The sequence below is a fragment of the Folsomia candida genome, unplaced genomic scaffold (genome assembly GCF_002217175.1).
Source record: "Folsomia candida strain VU population unplaced genomic scaffold, ASM221717v1 Fcan01_Sc003, whole genome shotgun sequence".
Lineage (NCBI taxonomy): Eukaryota > Metazoa > Arthropoda > Collembola > Entomobryomorpha > Isotomidae > Folsomia > Folsomia candida.
In genome coordinates, this window is record NW_019091195.1 from 14,648,153 (window position 1) to 14,668,609 (window position 20,457).

Consider the following 20,457-nt stretch of genomic DNA (forward strand, 5'->3'; position numbering starts at 1 on the left):
CTCCACTTTCATTCGTTACAATTTTTCATATAAATATTCCACTCAACAGAAAAACATGATTGAGAAAATGCATGTCTCAAATGCTTCTACAAGGTACTTACAGAGTCTAATTTTATCAATCGAATGCAAAAAAAAACGCATCCAAATTAATGACATCAATACAAAGTCAGATTTTTTCAGATGTCAAACTACGGAGAAAGACAATAATGTAACACATTGCACTAACGTCTGCAGTTCTATCAACCCCTTTGATTCACTCTCAATCTTCACAAAGAAGAGGAACCCCTTCTGCTTTGATGACTGATGCTGCGAATGGGTGAATGTGAATGCATAATAGCATTATTATTATTGCACCAAGTCCTCGTCCACCTTCCCAACATGAAAAAGCACATGGCCTGCACAAGTCTGCATCAACGCAGTTATTTCCAACACTTTTTATATTGTGTTCAATGCACCCAGTGCAATTTCTGTGCACGAGACAAGATGTAATCTTCTTCTTTTTTCTATCCTTTTAAATGAAAAAATGATTGCCGTATGCCTAACAATAAAATGAGATATGATGCTCCGCGATAACTTGATGCTTCTACCCCGTCAATCTCTTATACGGCGTCTCTCAAGAAGACAGAATATATGGAATCTCAGCACCCACCTGTACCTTCAGTTGTGGTACGGAACAAACATATTTCAATTGTGGAATAAAATTAATTCTAAATTCATCCCCAGCAGCCTCCTGACTTGGTCGGTCAACCTCCAACGATCTTCGTCAAACTCTTCTTAGTATGTTTTTCACTTTCGACCGTTATGGTTCTAGTCCGATTACATTGGGTCAAATTACTTGGTCACTGGTACGGAAACCATTTACACCAACTTGACAAATACTTACTACCGGTTGTGCTGCTACTGAAGACTGTCATTATTTGTTAAAGAGTGTACGCCTGAAGGAAACAAAATACGCAATATCATGTCAAGTTTCATTTTAAGGCAAAATTCCGATACAACTTTTGGAAATGACTTGAAAGTCTGATTTTGCGAACAGTGGTTACAAGTGTCAAACTCCAAAAAACAGCCATTTCGTGCTCGTTACTTGTGAACTTGACTGGAGTGCGTAATAACAGATATTGCCATGATGAAGTCGACTAAAATAATGAAGTTTGCAGTTGTATTATTTGCCATTGGACTTATTAGTTGGGTTCAAGGTGAGAAATTACCAAGCAATTTTCTACATACTTTAATCCGCATATTATGATTATTCCAATTTGATTACCATATATTTTTAACCACTCTTATGCATGCATCAGTGAATGCTCATAAATTTCAAATTCTCCGACTTGGTACACATATTTAGGTACATATTCACCATTCCCCTGCATAACAAGTAAAATACAACAAATCAATATTAACAATTACCAGTAAAATCATCATGTAATATGATTTACACGAAGGGAAAATCCATATAATATCGTAATTTTGGGCGAACCTAGTACTTAACCAATTTCTTGGCCGCCAAATGAGCCATGTTATTGAGCACAATAGACCAATTACAACCATTTATACATACATAGAGGCTTTCCCTCGTCTTGTTTGTAACAATTAATGACATTCATAACGATTCCACCGTTTAATGTTCACTTATTCCATTGTTCTAAAACAGAAAATAACTAGAAGGGTTCCATGAATGAATGCAGAGAAAAGTTTTCAAACTTTACAACAACTTGCGAAAATCGAAATCGGCTCAGAAACAGGGAGAAAGAGTTGAGCCTAGTTTTCCTATTCAGAAAACATGGTGAATGCAACAATGAGATAAAAAATGAGATGGCACCATAAAAGTACTGCTGAGGAAGATGTTACAATTAGAACTTGTTTCACAAAAACTTTTTTTCAGACTCAACATTATATAATAGCATCGAAAGTTGATTTTTACACTTTTCATGCCCATACACTGCTTCCCATTGTGCTCGCGTGCTACACGTCGTAAAGTGTAATAAATTTCATGCAATGACACATATCCGTCACTAATCTAAAAAACATCATCATACAAATACAATGAATACATATATACTTGTCCTCTTCCTTTGATTCGTTAAAGATGGGTCAATCGAAGAAAAAGCACACATTGCTAACAGGTGTGAAATTTGGGTGCGCAGGTTTTTATCATACTTCACATACGCGTTTTTAGTGATTTTCGAAAAAATAATTCAAGTCCTTAATTGCCTTTAACTAAATAGTTTAAAATTAAGTAGTTCTTATTCTGCAGAAGGAGAAGGAATTCTATTACAGTATCAAAGTCAGTAATGATTCTAACAACTAAATTTCTAACAATCGATTTAAATACATTAATATTTCAGTCAGTTGATGCATCAAATGTTACTTTTGAATTTCTGGAGTCTTTCTAAAATGCATTTTCCAGCCTGCTGTCAATCAGTATCACTCCATCACTAATTGTCTTCACTTGCTTGTCACTCATTGAAATTGTTGATGACTCACTGCATTTAGTACAGAAGATTTTATATCATGGACAAGTTATTGTGTTATTGGGTTAAATTATTGAATCTAAGGTGTTGTAACATGGTGTCGTCGTTCCTTAGTAAATTTCCTCAGTTTGGACGACTGCAATTGTCCCGGCTCTATACAAAGAAGAAGTAAATGCACAAATGTAAAGTGACTTGCTTTTGTCTCGATAAGTGGTGAACATGAATATTCTCACATCATCATCTTCTTTTCCATCGATGCAACCTAAGCAAATATAAATAATAAAAATAACATTCCCATTCTCGAATAGTATTACTTCATAGCCAGATGTTTTCATCCTTTCTTGTTTGTTTCCTCTTTGTCTTGCGACTTACTTGCGTCGGAATATTGTAACTTTGCGCCTGACTCAATTTTTCATCTTTATCCCTGTAAAATGCAGCAGAGGAGTTAGAAAGATGCGAGCAGAAGTGATAAATTATTGGTTTGGTTGTATCTGAGAATATGCAATGGCGGACGGACTGCTGTGGAACCCAAGCGTTCATTTATTCGAGTTATTTTGGCCACTGCATCACCACAGTCATCGCGCTTTTGTATTGAATGTATTACTCAGAATTTGTATAAACAAATTCTTTTTGTGCGAGGATATGTAGTTTTGGCTTTTTTGCTGGCTTCAGCAGTCCTTCTCAGATTCTGAATGATTTTTTTTACTTCTCGAATCTACCAAAAGTTGTCGAAACAGGTGCAAAAGTTGGAAACGAAACAAAATGTTCAATTTATGAGAAATGACAAATTGAATTTAGATTGCTCGCCAAAATGTCAGCATTCACACAATTATCTCGTCTGTCTTGCAATTATTCCTATTTTTTACACTCACTGGGAACTTAATTTTCAGCGTGTCGCAGTCATGAAAATTCAATGGAAACGCTTGCAAGCGGATGGTATAAATACCTTTTAATTTAAAATTTATTAATATATGGATTGACACAATGCAGCGTAGCCGAGTATGAGACGAGATGTGAAGACGAACAAATTATTTCCAAACAATATCGATACATTGCAAATGATAAATTATTACAATGGGCAGTTTTACAACACACTATAATATTTTCCAATACAAATAACAACGGGGCAATAATGAACAATGAATTGCAATCAGAAGCATATGTTCGTATACTCAAGAACTCGGAGTGATTCTGACGATGAAAATATGAAGCCATTTTGTACGTCCTTAAACTAAACTTTTCAATCATATTCATTCTGAAGAGTTGTTCATGACTTGAACAATTTGTCAACCGTGGTTAAAATATTGTTTTTTTCCGTTTTTAATGCTACCGAATAATATCGAATCAACCAAATAACTGGGGGCCAGGTGATACAATCAATAAAATCAATTTATTTTGTATGCTTCAATTAGCAATAGATTCAATTTCCACTAATCAGTCATCAAATATTTTTCTCCATTTCTCTTCTCTGACATTTGAATCTGAGTTGGCAGCATGATTTGATATTCAATTTTTCAACTCATCAATAACTTATGCGATGACTCTGCAGTCGTCGTCGTGGTGGTGAAATGAATGATTAATAATAATCAGGCGTCCTTCCTTCCTTCACAACAACGACGAAGACGTCTTAATTCCAGTCAGAGCCTGATGACGCTTGTTGCCTCTCATGCGAAAGGCGAAACGTGTGACAGGTGAAGACATTAAATGTATATTGTTCTTCCACCCACGAAATCCAATCAATTTGTTTTCTACACTCGAAAGTGAGATATGCATATTATTCTGATTATTCTTTTACCCATATTTCTGTTCATTCATTGTTGAGAGAGGTGGCAAATGTACTTTTTTATGGCTTCAAATAAAATTAATTTAGCCCGAAAAACAAATAAATGGAAGGACGAAACTCGAATTAGTGAATTCAAATCCATTATTCTTTGTGGCACAAAAAAAATGTGGAAACTCGCAAATCTTATTAAGTCGTTTCTGCACTTTTCAATGATATACATAATCCATTAATTTTGCTTAATTGTTTATTTCCACCAAGGTGTCCACCACAAACTAAACAACACGTTTGAAAGAATTGAGACGAAATTTCAAAATAAAAGTAAATCATTAGTGAATGTTAAGTATGTGACAAGCTCAGTGAGACAAGAAAATGTGTGCCGTGATGCCGTGAAGTGATGTGTGCAATTTAATTACAGAATGCTCACGTTAATTATAGCTTAGGACCTAATAGGATGAGCTTTTACTTCACTTTTCTGATTTTAGGAGGAAGAAGACAAAGTCAAATAGAGTACTTAAATACGTAGATTTCCGATTTCCTACACCTTTTGTAAGGAGATTATAGCCAGTACTCAGAGGTAATACTTCGTAAGTCTTTGCACAATAGTTAATGTCAACAGAATATAAGTACTTGTTTTCCATTAAATAAATAGAACAGAAAAATAAACCGTATACTCTTGCTTTCAATCATTGTTGTGATTTCTACTCTAAAAAATATTAACAATTTTAGAATAATTTTCACAGTTGAATTGAACCTTTAAAATCATGGCACACAGTTTACATTTTATTTAATAAAGTGGGTTTAACCCCACTCAAGTAATGCTCCACCACCCGTTGTGTGCATTATGTATCATGTCTCTGGCTTCAATTCTTCAATTCGTCTCCACCTCATAAACAAGCATCCCATAAACCATTTCAAACCATGCATAATAAATTATGTCACATTATGGCCAATCTTTTAAAGTACATATTTATTTACAATTTGGTGTCACTAACGATTGATTTGAAGATGTGCTAATGTCCTTCAATTTCAGAGTTTCTTCATTGACACAACACATTCAAACTAACATCGAAATATTTACAAGTCATGACCTAATGATATGTTTGCCCATCATAAATAATCGGCCACATTTTCAAGGCAGTGAGTCAACTAGCAGTATCAATAAATCGAGTGCCAATAAAAAGGGGCGTGCGATGTGTAATGCAAGTATTTAGCACAAATAATAGTGTAGGAAGACCATAAGACTGTCCATGGCAGCAATTATTCGCTCATTTGTTCCTTTTCATGAAATATGCGGACCAGCACAAAAATCCTTTAGAGTGATTATTATGACGAAGAAAAGACGATGTCCTGCTATTTAGTGGCATATATGGAAAAATGAGGAAATCGGCACCATAACCACCCATTCATGTGTGATTTCATGCACCTCGCCAAAATCAAACACAACTTAACTTTAATGACACATTAAGAGTTTTATAATCGAAAATGCAGAGAAGATGATGAGTCGCAATTTTCTGTTTATTATTATTGTAAGCAACTTTACCGACCGAAGGCAATTTATTCTCGCTGAATGTGTGAATTACGTATTCTTCATTTCTTTCTTCTTTCGGTTCAATTTGTTTCCTTTACAAATGTTGCGCAACGTTTTCATCCCGTGGTTTCAATAGATGCTCATATTGGTTTCTCATGGCGGTTGTTGTGTCACATTTTTATGTATGGGTTACAAGCTGTACGTGTACATAATGCTGCTTATGCCAATTGTTGTTGTTACTACATGTCACAAATTCGACCACGAAGACAAGGTAAAGTTTACTGCGGTTGACTGGGTTTCAAAAAAGTTACAGAATTTCGAGGTTTGATGATACTTGAGTTGAGTATTTGTTCTATTGATATTTATTTATTATGTTTTCTATGTGATGAAGCAAAGCGAAGAAGAATGGTGGCAACGGATGATGGTGAGACTTTGGTTGGTGTTATGATTTCATTGCCGATGAGTGACGACAAATTTTTAACTTGAGTCGAATATATTTTTATGAACGTGGTGCTTGTTTGTGTACTAAAGTACTTGCCTTACTTTCATTCTACGAGTTTTCACGACTTGAGTTTTTCAAGATTTGTTTGCTTTGCACAACTGTCAACCAATTATCACTGATTTGGGTCTTTGTCGTTTCGATTGTCACATTCAAAGAAAACATCGTCGAAGGTGGACGCTTCTCCTACAACATATTCTGTAAATACGTTTAGCAGATCGCGTTATAGTCAAGCATATGCACTCGTATTAGTTTTGAAAATGGACATGAAATTGGGCCAGTCTCAGCTTGATGATTGCATAATTGCGTTATAAAAATACGAGTAACTTGCTCAACTTTTCTAGCTTTGATGGTTCAAGTATAATTCATGCGAAGATGAGCATCACATGGTTTTGAAATGGGTGTCAAACTTGTTTCATATATAATTTCACATGTGATTTATTAGAATAATAAAGATGAACTACTTTTAACGTTTGAACAAACTACTCGACGTAAGAAATTTCAAAAATCACTATCTCGATTAAATTAGATGCTTGATCAAGTATCACCTTTTTTCGAAATAGTAAATATTGATTGCAACAAAGTGGGAAATGTTGCAAGAGTCGCTTTTGATGATGTCCATGTTTCTTGTCTCGCCGAGATCAATTGCACTTCTCAATAACAAAATAATGTATGCATATACGATAATAGTAATACCGTTTTTTGCTGGTTTTTGTGTATCTGAAAAAAAAGACGAATCATGCACCGCTGTTGAATAGAAAGCAAGCCGATCAATTTGATGATAGAGTCTGATATTGATCTGCTCCATGTGTATCATCCCAATCCTCCAAAATTAAGGATCAAACAAAAGAATTCTTCCTTTCACAAAATCTGTATGTAGGACATCCCGTTGAATAATATGGATTAAATAAGATTGAGCTTATGCCATTCAATATTGTTCGCAGATATGGTACACAATTAGAATTATGTGAATTGCCCGGAAGTGCCATTGTCACTTTGCAAAAATTGTACATATTTAACGGGGAGAAATAATATGTGATTTGTTATTGAAAGACTAGTTTTATGCTAATCAGCAATTCTGACGTGGTCCACAGGTGCACGACGGGTTTTGAAAGTGAGGAAGACTGGAGAGTTTGGCAGAAGGATAGCACCGTCGCTCTCTCAACTGTACGAACCCCCGAAGCGTGTCTCAAGTTTGGACCCTTTTTTGCAGACATCCGAGACGCGAAATTCTGTCAGCAGTGTGAATGGGATAAGAAAACCGAGCCAGAAATTGGAACTCCCATCGTTTGACTTGGACTTGCAATCGGATTCGGTGCCTGCAGAAACGGGAGAGAGTTTGCAAGGCTACGCGTATCCTGACCCTGACTCGGAGGGAGCAGCAGGAGGATATGATTTCAATCCCATGAAAGTCAAACATCCGGCCGTCGCTGAGTATCCGGAACCTGATCCAGAAGAAAGACAACGGATTGAGGAACCTCCTGTATGTGACGACCAAAAGAGACGCATTATTATTTTTACAGAGAAAATCGAAACTTTTTATGCTGACGCAGTGACGCGTAAGGCCAAGCGTTTTGTCAAGCTTTAATAAATCCTTGTTGATGTTTTAGGCAAATGTCGTTCCCCAAGTGGAAGCAGAGTTCGTTCTTCCACCCAAAGCATTTGGAGCTGAGACTGAGGAACATATTGACTCTGAGAGACAACAACGCCCAGAAAATTCGTCACCAAAACCAGTTTCGACTCGTCCATCCGCTGAACTAAGTTGTAAGCAATTTCACCCATGTAGTTCAATGCTAAATTTGAAGACAAAACATTATGTTGTGGTATTCTTATTATCTTCGATATATGTATTTCGATATAATTTCCATATTTTCCAGCTCAATCTCAGCAATCACAGGATGGTCAAGCATGTGGTGAACATGATCATGAGTGTTGGCCACATGGTTATCAAGGAGAAATTCCGGGAGAAGCAGGAACGGATTATCCCATCTTAAGGGAAATTGTGGATACCCCGTTTGACTGCGATAACGTTCAGTACTCTGGCTACTACGCGGATGTGGACGATGCCGCTAGATGCCAGATTTTCCACATTTGTCTCAAAGGAAATGCATATCGAAAGACGCAGAAATGGAGTTTTCTTTGTCCTAATGGCACGGTCTTCAGTCAAGAGAATTTTGTGTGTGTTTGGTGGCACTCCGCTCCAGAATGCAATACTGGTCTCGTGGATGAGCTTTCTCTGCGAAATGCTGAACTGGGATGGGATAATCTGACAGATACCGAGTCACGTTCAGTTGGGGGAAACTTTGACGTCAAATCTGCCATGAATTCGCTTCGAAATGGAAATCTTCAAGCAAGTGGGAGCAGTGACTCTAAGCCAAATATTGTTGCAGTTCCCACGACGAGAAGACCACCATCGTCACGAAATAATGCAATCCCATACCGAGTTCCAGTGAAAGTTAATGCAAGAACCCAGTTGAAGGAAGTTGCTGGAAATGGGCTACAAGATGAAGGGAATAAAGCGAGAGGTGGGGAGGCTGAGTACACGGGAGAAGAAACCGAAGCTTATGAAACCAGTCTGAGTCACCAATCTGAAGCTCGAACCAGATCAAAAACGGCATCTGAACTCCACAAATCCGGATCCGAAGCATATGAACAAAAATCAGTGTCTGACTCTGTGGCACCATTCGTTGTAAACAGAACACCTGGTGATTACTCCAGCCCCGTCACCAGTAGCCAAGACCCCCTTCAGGTTGTCCAGCAAGGAGAATTTGCAGATGAGGAAGGAGTGCCTCAAGTGGTTATGATGTCTTCCCAGCAAAAGAATCCCGATGGATCGGAAGGTTATGCTGAGGTCCCTGTAATGGGATACCGATATCCAGTCCCCACTTCTCCACCCGGCTCATACCTTCCACCACGGAGTGAATTTGTAGCACGAACAACCACCACGACGGAATTGCCCAACACGACAACTTTCCTTCCAGTCACCGAGGACTATGTGGAAGAAACTGCAGGTCAAGAAGGGTATAATTACCCTACGCCCGATAAGTCGGCCGCCTTTGTGGAGCCGACTACTGAGGGTGGCTACAACTACCCGGCTCCTTCTCCAACAACCCAACAGCCTGATGATGGCTACAACTATGTGGCCCCCACGACAACCAAGGATCCTGTAGCATTTCAGGAGACCGAAGCCAGTCAAACTCCAGAAATCGAAGATGGTGGCTATGCCGCATATGAGCAAACTTCTACTTTTACTCCCGATACCACTACTACGTCCACCATTCCAACCACGACCACACCAACCAGCTCACAAAATCTGGAAGCAACTGCGGCAGCTTATCTCCCACCACCGACGACCACGGAGGAACGAGGAGGTTATGACCTCGGTCCCACTCGGTCATCAGCCTCCGCCACGATTCTATCCAAAGATGCCAATTTGCGGCAATTACCCACCACCACAGACACAACCGTTGGGGATGAACAATTAGCCTCCAAATTATCCGTCACTACGAACCCAGAAAGCGAGGACTACACCCACGCAGGCCTCGACCTGTCCACCCTGACTGGGGAAAATTCCGTGAGTGAAAGTGAGTCTGAACCTGGAGGCTACTCTGACAAATCAACCATGTCTTACACCACTCCAACGGCGTCGGGTCCAACAACTGGAGACGCTTTAGGTACTGTCACATGTTACTTATCTGCTCTATGTAATAAGACAAGAGTTTTATGCTAATAAAAAGGTGCAGGTATGTAGCTCGAGTAAAACTTTCTCCTCTTTATTCTCGCGCAGATACCCAGGACGAAAAAGTTAACAAAATCTTGCAAGAAATACAATCCGGAGGAGCCGAGGTGAGAGATGAAAATGGAAAAACGCTTAATTTCGAAGAGTTGAAGAAACTCATCCTGTCAACTCCCAACGGATTGCTGTCACTCCAAAAAGCGGATGATGACTCGGTTACGCCAACAGACTCCTCGCTATCCTCGTCCACGGAAGCTTCCACCACAACCCTGGGGCAGAGGGAAGAACAAGATGTTCAGAATGAAGAACAAGAGACTGAGCTGGTGGCAGCTCCCAAAGGACTCGAAGAAGTGCAAGGCATTGAAGATACTCCTGCCCCACCACCTTCCGCACTTTATCTCCCAGTTCAACCAACAGCTCAGCTCCAATCCTTACCTCAACAAAGCTATTTTTCTAATGATCGACTCGTGTCTATAAAACGCCCAGGATTCGAAATTTCAGCACCATCCAAAGAATATGAAAGCCATCTCGTCCAGAAAAATACGCTTGAGCTAAACAGCAATCCTAATCCGTTTTCCGGATTTACGTCATTCCAACCAGAGACGAGACAATCCCATCAAAACGTTGTCAATTACGCAACACCAACCAGAAGTCCGTTTGATCAACATTATGCAACCTTGCAAAACACAAAAGCTCCTCAACTATACTATCAGCAATCAGAACAACAACCACAACAACAGCAATTCAGAGTTCAGCAATCTCAACAAGCCCCACCTTCAGAAGTCGACTTTCTTCGATCTTCTGACCCACAATCCCAGCAGCAACAATATTATCAAACTCAACCTCAAACCACTCAGCAACTGAATTCTAATGCCGAAAACTTTTACTTTCCACAACCTCAAACTCGCTCCCAAGCCTCACCACCACAGCCACAATCCTCCCAATTTAGATTTCCAGATGAACCAAGAACACAAGCACCGCACCACCAACAACAACAACAGAAGCAGCAATATTTTCAACCCAACCCGACCTCAGAATACCTGCCCCCACCACCTTCAACCCCAGCTCAGTTTTACTCCCCTGCTCCCACACAATACAGGAACGAAGTCCCCTCCACACGAGACCTTACCAACAACATTCAGCTCCAACAAAGCTTCTCGTACCCACTTCCACAGCCTTCTTCCATAACCAACACCAGAAATCTGCCCAGCCCACTCGACATCAAAATCGTCCCTGCTCTTCTTGTGAACACGCACACACGGGTTGAGCAACCCAACAACAATTACAATAACAATCAACAACGCAAAGTGGAGGGTGGCAGACATTATGACAACAACTTTCGTCAGTTTTCTCAACAACAGCAGCAGCAACAACAAATACGCAATGTCAACAACAATGCAAACCAATACCTTCAGTATAGCTCCCAGTCGGAAAATCGCCCAGTGAAAGTTCAAGCTCCAAGACTGAATCCGTTTACCGTCGATGATGCTCTGCCAAAGCATGAAAGGTTTACCATGCAGGAGAGTCGAGCTGCAAAGCAAGTGATGGAATATCCTTCACCTTCTTTGCATGGGAGGTTAGTCCAGAGGGGGCCAACAACGACTAGGCCAACTCAACATCCCCCCACGACGAGCAGACAGTTGACGACGTCGCCGAGCTTGAGACATTTCGGTGGCGTTGGGGGGAGGGGCTACTTAGGACAGCTCTCGGAACAAAATTCACTATCCAATTTCTATCCTGGACGGGATAACTCGTTAGGAGTTAAGTTGACCTACAACTAAATCCAATATGCAAATTACTAATGGTTGTAAATTATTAAATTTTTCATTTGTTTGAGCTGTTTGGTGTGACTTGGTTGAGTCAATATGCACTTCAGCATGTACTTATTTTGTTGATTTGTAATTCTTCTGACTTGTATCGACTGTAAAAACTGTGCTTGGGATGGATGTTCAATGCAAGATGGTGTAAATAATTTCTAGTTGAATGTTGTGGATCCTCAATAAATAGCAGCATTATTTTAGTAAGTTGTAGTAAGCCACTTCCGATAATTTGTAATAAAGTATGTGCGCGTGTGGTTCTTTTAGTTGTGACAGTTTGTAAGTAAGCGTGCATCGAATAACATTGTGTGTAAATTCCTGGTCAGTTAATATAGTTTCGCAATTATTATTATCAGTTTTATGATGTGCAATTTTAGTGTGAAAATAAAATATTGAAGACTTTTGGTGGAAATATGCATTCTCATCGTGATACTTACATAATAACTGTGTGCATGGTTTAGGGTTGTTGGGGTTTTAATTTTTTATACAGCTTTTATTCTCTACTTGATAAACATCAGCAGCACAGGTACATCAAATTATGTACAGTAAAGTAAATATAGTAAATCTATTTCATACAGGTAAAATACAGAGTTTAATCACATTCTACGCTCTACTAAATACACTGATAAATTTTCTACAATCAACAATATAATTTACAACAACTACGATCTACATCATATTTTTACTTGCTAGTTGATGTTATAGGTCAAACCGTGGTGTTCCATAAGTAACATCAGCACTAGCACATATAATTAGAGAGAAAGTGACACCAAACTTCAATACTTTACAATTCTACAAGAATATGTGCAAATACAGATAATATACACAATGGATAGAAAGAAGGAAGCTTTTCACCAACTTTACGCTGAATCCTACCACATACTTAACTTAAAGAAGACGTCGTCTATCCATATTAAGGAGAGAAAAGTGACATATACTGTGGACCGCTTTTAGGATGTAGTAATAGTAACATACAGTTATCGGATATTAAATAAATACTCGTGCAGAGTCAGTGTTTCATGAAAACTGCGCAGTAATAAGAACCATGTCTAAACCTACAGGTAAATAAATATGTAGGTGCGACATATCCAGATTTCAATTCTTTTGTAGTGCCGAGTCGTCCAATTTGCTGCTCAACAGCATTCAATCTCGAAATTGAACTTGTGTAGTAGTGCATTTTAAAATTTCATATGCTTTCCTAGCTTCATACACGTATTTACATAGTAATGAATATGATAACACATTCCCTGAATGGAAATCCTTAAAAAAAACTTTCCCTCATTTCTTAAAAGCTTGGAAAGGTTTCAAAATTTCCATAAAGCTTTCAAGCTAAGCAAACAAAATGGCAACACAGAAATTACGTATGTATATATTTCGTATTCATAAAACTTTGACTAGACAATTTTTCAAAAGTACTCCCACTCAATTTTTGTCTTACATTGAAGTTCAGTGAAGGTGTGAGAACCAAGCAAATTTTCAATTGCAAAGGTAAATTCAAGTCCTCATCCTTATAAGTAAATTGTCCATCATACATAAAACCATTCATCACACAGAACTAACACTGCTGCATACAAACTATACACATCTACAAACACGGGAAATTATACAAAAACTTTCTCATTTCCAACATCTACGACGACGATGAATATAATCAAATCTGTATGCTCGTGCAGATTCAGCAGAGCTAGCAAATTGTGTTTCTTTATTTCGTGAGAGTTTAGTTGTGGGGTGTTGTGTATATGTATTATTAGTTTTGAGGTGGGTGGTGAGGTGAAAATTAAGTGCACACCCTGCTGCTCTGCTGCATACCTTGGTAATCTAATTATTATTACAGTCAACTGGATACCTGGGGGGCTGTGCGGCTGAAATATAGCTGAAACTCTTGTCTGCGTAATCCTGACAATCTCCGAAACCTCGAATGTTCTTTGGTAATGGGGGCAATCATTTATAAATCTCGACAGATTGGAGAATAGTGCCTCATGCATTATTTCAGGGGAAAGCAAGTCGGGTCTGGGGAAAGCTGAGATCTGTGTAGAATTTTGACAGCAATAACATCTCTCATCTTGTTACTGCTGTAATTTCCTGATAAATTCAGCCTACAGTAAAGACAAGTGATTGATGTGATTTAATGCTGCGACTTGTTTGCACACACGCCGATACTGTTGTTTGTTATGCCAGAAGCACTGAGCAGAACAAACGGAACTGGTACTTTATTTTCTTACAATCTAGCGAAATAGAGCCCAAGCTGACTGAAAATGATCATGTTGAGGTTTGTCGATAGGAAATATTTGTGCTGTCGATTAATACCGGTGGTGCTATCGTGGGGGTGACCTTACTTCCTTCCTATACAGACTGGTAGTCAAGTCAAAAAGAATTCTGCTGGTGGTGTGCGATTGTTTGTGTTTGACGTCATACTCTTTTCTCTGCTTAAATTGAATGAATTACATTAAAAACCGGAGGGATCCGTAGGCAGAGAGTGTAGGTGTTCGTTCCTACATTGGCTACAGTTTGGGTTCTATTGAGATTTATTGTTTTCGACAAACATCCGCTAACATTTCTCTCCTCCTGCCTGCACACCTTTACACCTTTCTCCCTCCTAAACTTTCCCTATCTTTCATTCACTGGATTGGGTTTCACTCTACAACGTGATGTACTTACATATACTTTATTTCCACTCGAATTATTTTTACATTCTCAGTCGACTCATCTACTCGACTTTAATTCATATATCATCGTCTCAGTCCCTCCCACATATTTATTTATTTATTTAGTTGATAAAGCTGTATTTTATTTCTAGAATAGCATTCCTAAGATTACATTTTACATTTATGGTGACGTATCTATCCATTTTATAGCCTATGTCTACAGCATCATGCTGCTGGGTCACATCAATTTGTGCAAAAATAAAAATAAAATACAAAAATGTACAACTCTCAAGGTAGGAAATAAAATTAAAGAGTTGAAAAACTACTGACATGCTTAACTGTGCGAAGAATTTAAATTTATGATGACGGGCTACCACCCACCTCCCTCCATCACATGGTTCTACCTCCTCCTTACTTTCTCCGACTTATTTTATAGACTAACTTTACAATAGGAGAAATCTACTTCTCAGAAAAAACATGGTTTTTTGACTTGACGATAATTTACTTGTTCAGGATAAGTAAGATAAATGTTGGGCTTGCTTGCGGACTTGTGCAGCTTCTCTCGCAAGTGTATTTTTCAAAAGGTTTTTCAAAAGGTGACTACGGTTAGGTATTTAATTTAGTTCGTCTATATTGGTATAGCATCAACAAGGGGTTTGGTTACATACTTCACTAGTAGACTACACATAACTTACAATTAGTTTTAATATCACGTCAAATCACCACGAAGTATAGTTCATCATTTCAATCGATCAATTCTAAATGGTTGCATCAAACATTTTTTGTGAATTTCTGAACAACTATTATTTCTATTCATGGTCAACATTCATATCAACTATTACTTAGAATTAAACAAGTTGACTGGCAGAAAATATTTTGCAATTCTCTGGATCAAAACTACACAATATTTATTACCCCAAAAAATCGGAATGAATTGAAAAACCGGATACAGGATGGAATGGCAGATGGAATTATAATTTGACATATAGAATCGAAAAGGGCATATTTACACGACACAGGGGGAATCCACTAGACAGAAACCATACGTCCACCCACCTCTGACAGAACATGATTATTATTTGTCAAGATGAAACAGAGTCATTTCAATCTTGCGAAATGTTTCCTGACGTCAAGCTGATCCATTAACTAGCACGAGGCAAAAGTTCAAAGGGAGCCTCGATGTCAAGTAATTTAAATAAGTCTACGTAGTGCTTGTTGGATTTTAAAATGTGAATATTCGAGGAAATCGATGTTCGATTTTGTTCATTGATATTTAGTTCGTGAGCAATATGTAGTAGCAGAACCAGAGATGATGGGAATTAATTGTCAAGTCGAACCGATCCAAAGTTGGACTCGGTCGGTATAGCAGACAGGCAAATGAGAGATGGGACTAGCGTTAGATTGAATGGAATGGAAGTTGGCTTGGATGGAAAATTTACCAAGTCGCAAATGTCTGGCACTGGAATTGAATGTGGTTAGTTGAAAAGATCGCTTGTTAGGTTTCTGAATATTTTGCAATTCAGAGCTTAACGGAATATATAGATTCAAAATCAGTGTCAAACTCAACGTTTGTGTAGGTTGAAATGAATACAAATTGGGTAATTATTTTTCAACAAAAGAATTTGCATGAGAAGTATAAACCTACAGATAATTGATTTCTGTCTTGTTGTGGTTTACTTTTAATTTAGTTTAATCAATGCATAACCGAGTTACACAATCTGTTTGTGTGGTGATTCGAGAAATGGACTGTAGGAGGTGGGTCGACGTGGAGCTACAATAGTGGGTTTCGTTTGTTTGGACAATAAGATTAACCAGACTTTCCCTTACTCATGGTAAACTTGCTTGAACTATTTAATTATTACATGGTCACAAGCAAGTTATTTTGCTGAATGTAATCGACTTTTCTCAAATTTAATTGCTAAGTCTTCCAATTGCGTGATTCCAGTTCCAATTGATTCCTACATTTCCGTCCCACTTATGAAATACACACATATTTTCCTAGCGAGTGGGTGACATATACTTACTTACTTAACAAGTTTAACCTTTACGAGACAAGAAAGGTGAATAGTTAAGAATGATGAGGATGAATAAATACTACCAGAAAAATTGAAGTGTTTTTCGTATGATTTATCGTCTTCGGCGTCGACCAATTTTCTGGAGTAGATCAGCATTCAACATGATTTGATTTTGAGATTGACGCATTTTTCTCCTAAAAAATATGTACATACATAATCAATTTATGACAAAGGAAAACTGTTGTGCTCAACGCAAAGATGCAAATGTCCTGCTCACTTACCTCGCGATTTCTAGCAACAAACGCTGTCTCAGTACATCCTACAATGAGAAGAATGAAACGAATGGATGAGAATATAGATTACTTTGATGGAGTGACTGTTTAAAAATATAAATCAATTGTTTAATTTAAAGAACAAAGTTGCTACTCACCAATGGGTTTACTATGGACAACGATGGACCACCAGAATTTCGCCGCATTCTCTGCAAGTAAAAGCATTGATTGTAAGTATTTATAATGCTTTGTAACATCTAGTATGTAGGCAATAAAGACAATAAACATTAAGTATTTGGGCATTTAGTAGATAAACAAAAAATGTATCCAGAAATTTAGGAAACCGACGGGGAACATACATATCGTATTAAGCGTTATATTAGAGATAAAGTTATGATCATATTACCAAACTGTCATGTCCACTCAAACTATGGTATTAAAATTACAACTAGGGCATCGCTAAAAGATTTGCAATTAAGTAATATTCGGACTTGACATGAGTTGGCTTAGGGAGCAGGGGGAAGCGTCAATGTTGGCCGATGGGATATCCTCTACTTGAACTGGACAATCCAAGAATACTAAATACAATACCTTACAATTTGGCATTTCATTCAAAGTAATTCTTCCAGTCCTCTGGGATCAGAACAACTTGGTTCGTGACACTATGGAATTCACGACCTTTCGAATTCAGGAATTTGTGTTTTCCTGCAACACTAATTTCACAGCAGTGACCGCATTTTGTGTACGTCTACATATTTCTATGTAAGCATGACATTGTCATCAACAAAGGATGTGATACATTTTTTCTACGGTGCATGAATACGGTCATACAGACTCATGTGAATAAAGCCTTTCACTTTATGCAAATACAACATGGGTAAATTCACATGGCGAAAATATGAATTTCTCTTTTAGAATTTATTGGAAATGCTATTTATATTTGCACAATATTTGTACATACAGCACTCCGTTCCGTTGTACTCCGCATATGTATGTACATAAATATGTAATATGCTATCCATGAATTTTGTCCCAATTCATCTCATATTCAATAGAAGCGTGTGGGCGTCATACTGCATATTTTGTTGATAGATTGGATGGAATTAACCAACGTGATGATATCTTGGTGATTTCGTCTCAAGATAAGTTGGCTAAATTAAATTGGTGCCTAAAATGTAGTATCTAATTAAAATGGAGAGAAAGTGACCTTTGAGTATGTTTATTTGCACCCCACCTTTAACCCAACACTGGCACTTTGAGAAGGAAACCGTAATAAGTCATGCTACAGGAAACCCTGTGCGTTTAGTGCATACTTATGTATTTATTTATACATAAAGGTTGTGCTATATTCTGAAAGTCAGTGTAATCAAATTAATCAATTTACAAATAACGATTCAGTTTAGAAAGGAGAAAATCCGAAGTTTTTTAAAATTATGAAACCACAATGTTGGTGGTCATTGCTCCAGCCTTGTTCTTGCCCTTGAACATGAGAATGTTTTATAAAGTTTTATGTCGCAGTGAACATAAATAGATCATGGACAGGAGGACCACACTAGAATCTATTTTGAAAATTAAACTTATGTAACTGCTCATGCAGTCAGAAGAAATGTTACAGTGCATAAATATGAGATGCACTAGAATGATCTAACCGCGAAATCTAATATCCGTTGCTGGACAGGGAATGATCATGGCGGCAGAGGGACAAGCAAGGATAATTGGGAACGCGAGAATCCACTTCCTGACAAATATTGAAAGATCTGCTACAATAAAGCACCCGAGTATCAATAATATCATTTCCGTATAACGCTAATGGATCAACAGTAAACTCGTTTTCAGGAACAATGAAGGCCGTCTTTGTTCAGACGAAGAGTGAAGAAGAAATCAATCATAATTATTCCCTTTGTTCCGTGATATCGGATCGTTTGTGGTTCTTATATAGAGTCGAATAAATAAATTCAAGTAAATGTTTAACATTTATTTGACTAAATTTAACCCCAGCTTTGTGTTACTACATCCCGTTTATAGTGCATATGGGTTAGAAAAATAGTCCCTTATCCCTTAACCTTTTTCCTTAACTTATCCGCCAGATTTGCTATTTTGGACATGCAGGATGTCTGGGAGCCTTCACCAAGAAAAGCTGGCAAAGAAGCCGAAGAAAGCGACGGTTGGAGAGAAAGAAAGAATTTGATTGTACCTGTTGCTGCTGCAGAGGTTGCGGGGAAGCGTTGGAGTTCCACTCGGTGAGGAGGTAGAGATGCGGATCGATGACCGTCTCCCAGTCCGCCTCCGACGACCCCAATTCCGCTCCCCTCGCCGAATTTGGCTGATGGCAAAGCAGAAAGATTATTTATGTGAAGTAATAAGCAAGAGGACGAGTGTGCAGCAGGCAAATATGGACGTGCTCCCTTCTTAATTGCAAACTCCATTCAAGGAATAGTTCAGCAGCTCATCCTTATGTGAACAACCTCTCAGACATGCAAATTCAACATTCATCAGTTATGCAAAATGCGACTTGGTGGAAAGATAAACTAAGAAAGAGGTCTTTGCATTTTTTGACTGGATTACTTTAAATAAATAATTTTTGCAGCATCTTTTTAATTCGCATAATTTTGATAGTTAGAAGGTATGTACAACTACCCCTTTGTGATCTGTAATAATTTGGGCCTTTTCCTTTCTAAAATAAAGTTTAGCTTTATTAAGTAGCTTCAGCTACTTTATGTGAAGACTTTGTCCGTCTGTCCGTCTGTCTGTCCGTCTGTCCGTCTGTCAGCAGGATAACGGGGGAACGGAACGAGATAATCGAAATCGGTTTTCGACATTATACTTATGACCCCAGGGGGAGGATCCTATCAACTTTTGGGGCCACAGGGACCTCCCCCTTGGCGGCAGGGGGTGTGGTCGGGGCAAAATGAGATCTTTAGTGAAATTTGATCTATAGATGAAATAGAGTGAAATTAAGTGATCCTGAGTTTTGCCACGCCCCCTCGGCTCCAGGGGGTGTGGTCGGGGTAAAGTGAGATTTTTACAGAAATTGAACATATAGATGAAATACAGTGAAATTAAGTCTTCCCGAGTTGTGCCACACCCCCTCCCACCCAGGGGGTGTGGTCGGGGCAAAATGAGATTATTTCAAAAATTGAAACCATGAATGAAATATAGTGAAATCGAGTTTGAAATCGAGTTGTGGGAGTGGTTGGGGTGAAGTAGTCTGAAGCTACTTCCGTATGCGCGTTTGCGACGGTTTATTCTGCCAAAAACTCGTTTTTGGCAAATTATTTGTCTCTTCGTTAATTTTTGTTTGATAATTGCAAACGAATATACAATTAATATGCTAATATCGTCAACAATTGATCAAGTACAAGTAATGAATTACGGCAAAACCAAGCAAGCTGCTAGATACACAAATATTCAATACACTAACACTGCTTTACAAAATCCCCCCTGGTGGCTTTGGGTCATTATTTTTCATCTAAAAAACACTTTTAAAAATTTGTTTTTTCTATCGCGTAAAATCGTATAGTTCTAATTACATATTACTCTAATAATCAGAGAAGAGCTAACGATACGTAAACTATGAAATCCTGAAACGTTGCCGATAACCTGCTCGTGATTTACATTTTTACTCCAATTGCTTAGCACAATTTTGCAGAAATACATGCAGCCACTTAAGAATCACTTTCTCTAAACAAAT

At 38.2% G+C, this 20,457-nt stretch overlaps 2 protein-coding genes across 7 annotated transcripts in view; one reads left to right on the top strand and one right to left on the bottom strand.

Annotated features, from left to right (window-relative positions):
- The first annotated feature begins 774 nt into the window (after positions 1–774).
- LOC110847040 (mucin-5AC) lies at positions 775–12,246 on the top strand. The gene is made up of 5 exons (XM_022093883.2): positions 775–1,196; positions 7,376–7,764; positions 7,892–8,045; positions 8,159–9,955; positions 10,069–12,246. Exons 1-5 carry the CDS (start codon positions 1,124–1,126, stop codon positions 11,796–11,798), a joined length of 4,143 nt encoding a protein of 1,380 aa, XP_021949575.2. The 5' UTR covers positions 775–1,123; the 3' UTR covers positions 11,799–12,246.
- Positions 12,247–14,338: 2,092 nt separating this feature from the next.
- The window catches only part of LOC110847041, a 29,796-nt gene continuing 23,677 nt past the window's right edge, over positions 14,339–20,457 (bottom strand). For 3 of the 6 annotated variants that reach the window (XM_035849014.1, XM_035849015.1, XM_035849013.1), the window contains exons 3-6: positions 18,961–19,089; positions 16,925–16,975; positions 16,776–16,813; positions 14,339–16,688 (exon numbers count right to left, since the gene is read on the bottom strand). In XM_035849014.1, the coding sequence (XP_035704907.1) occupies positions 16,607–16,688; positions 16,776–16,813; positions 16,925–16,975; positions 18,961–19,089 (300 nt within the window). In that variant the 3' untranslated portion in view covers positions 14,339–16,606. The remainder of the gene's footprint in view (positions 16,689–16,775; positions 16,814–16,924; positions 16,976–18,960; positions 19,090–20,457) is intronic. The other 3 variants (XR_004834235.1, XR_004834234.1, XM_035849017.1) reach the window with 3 other exon arrangements.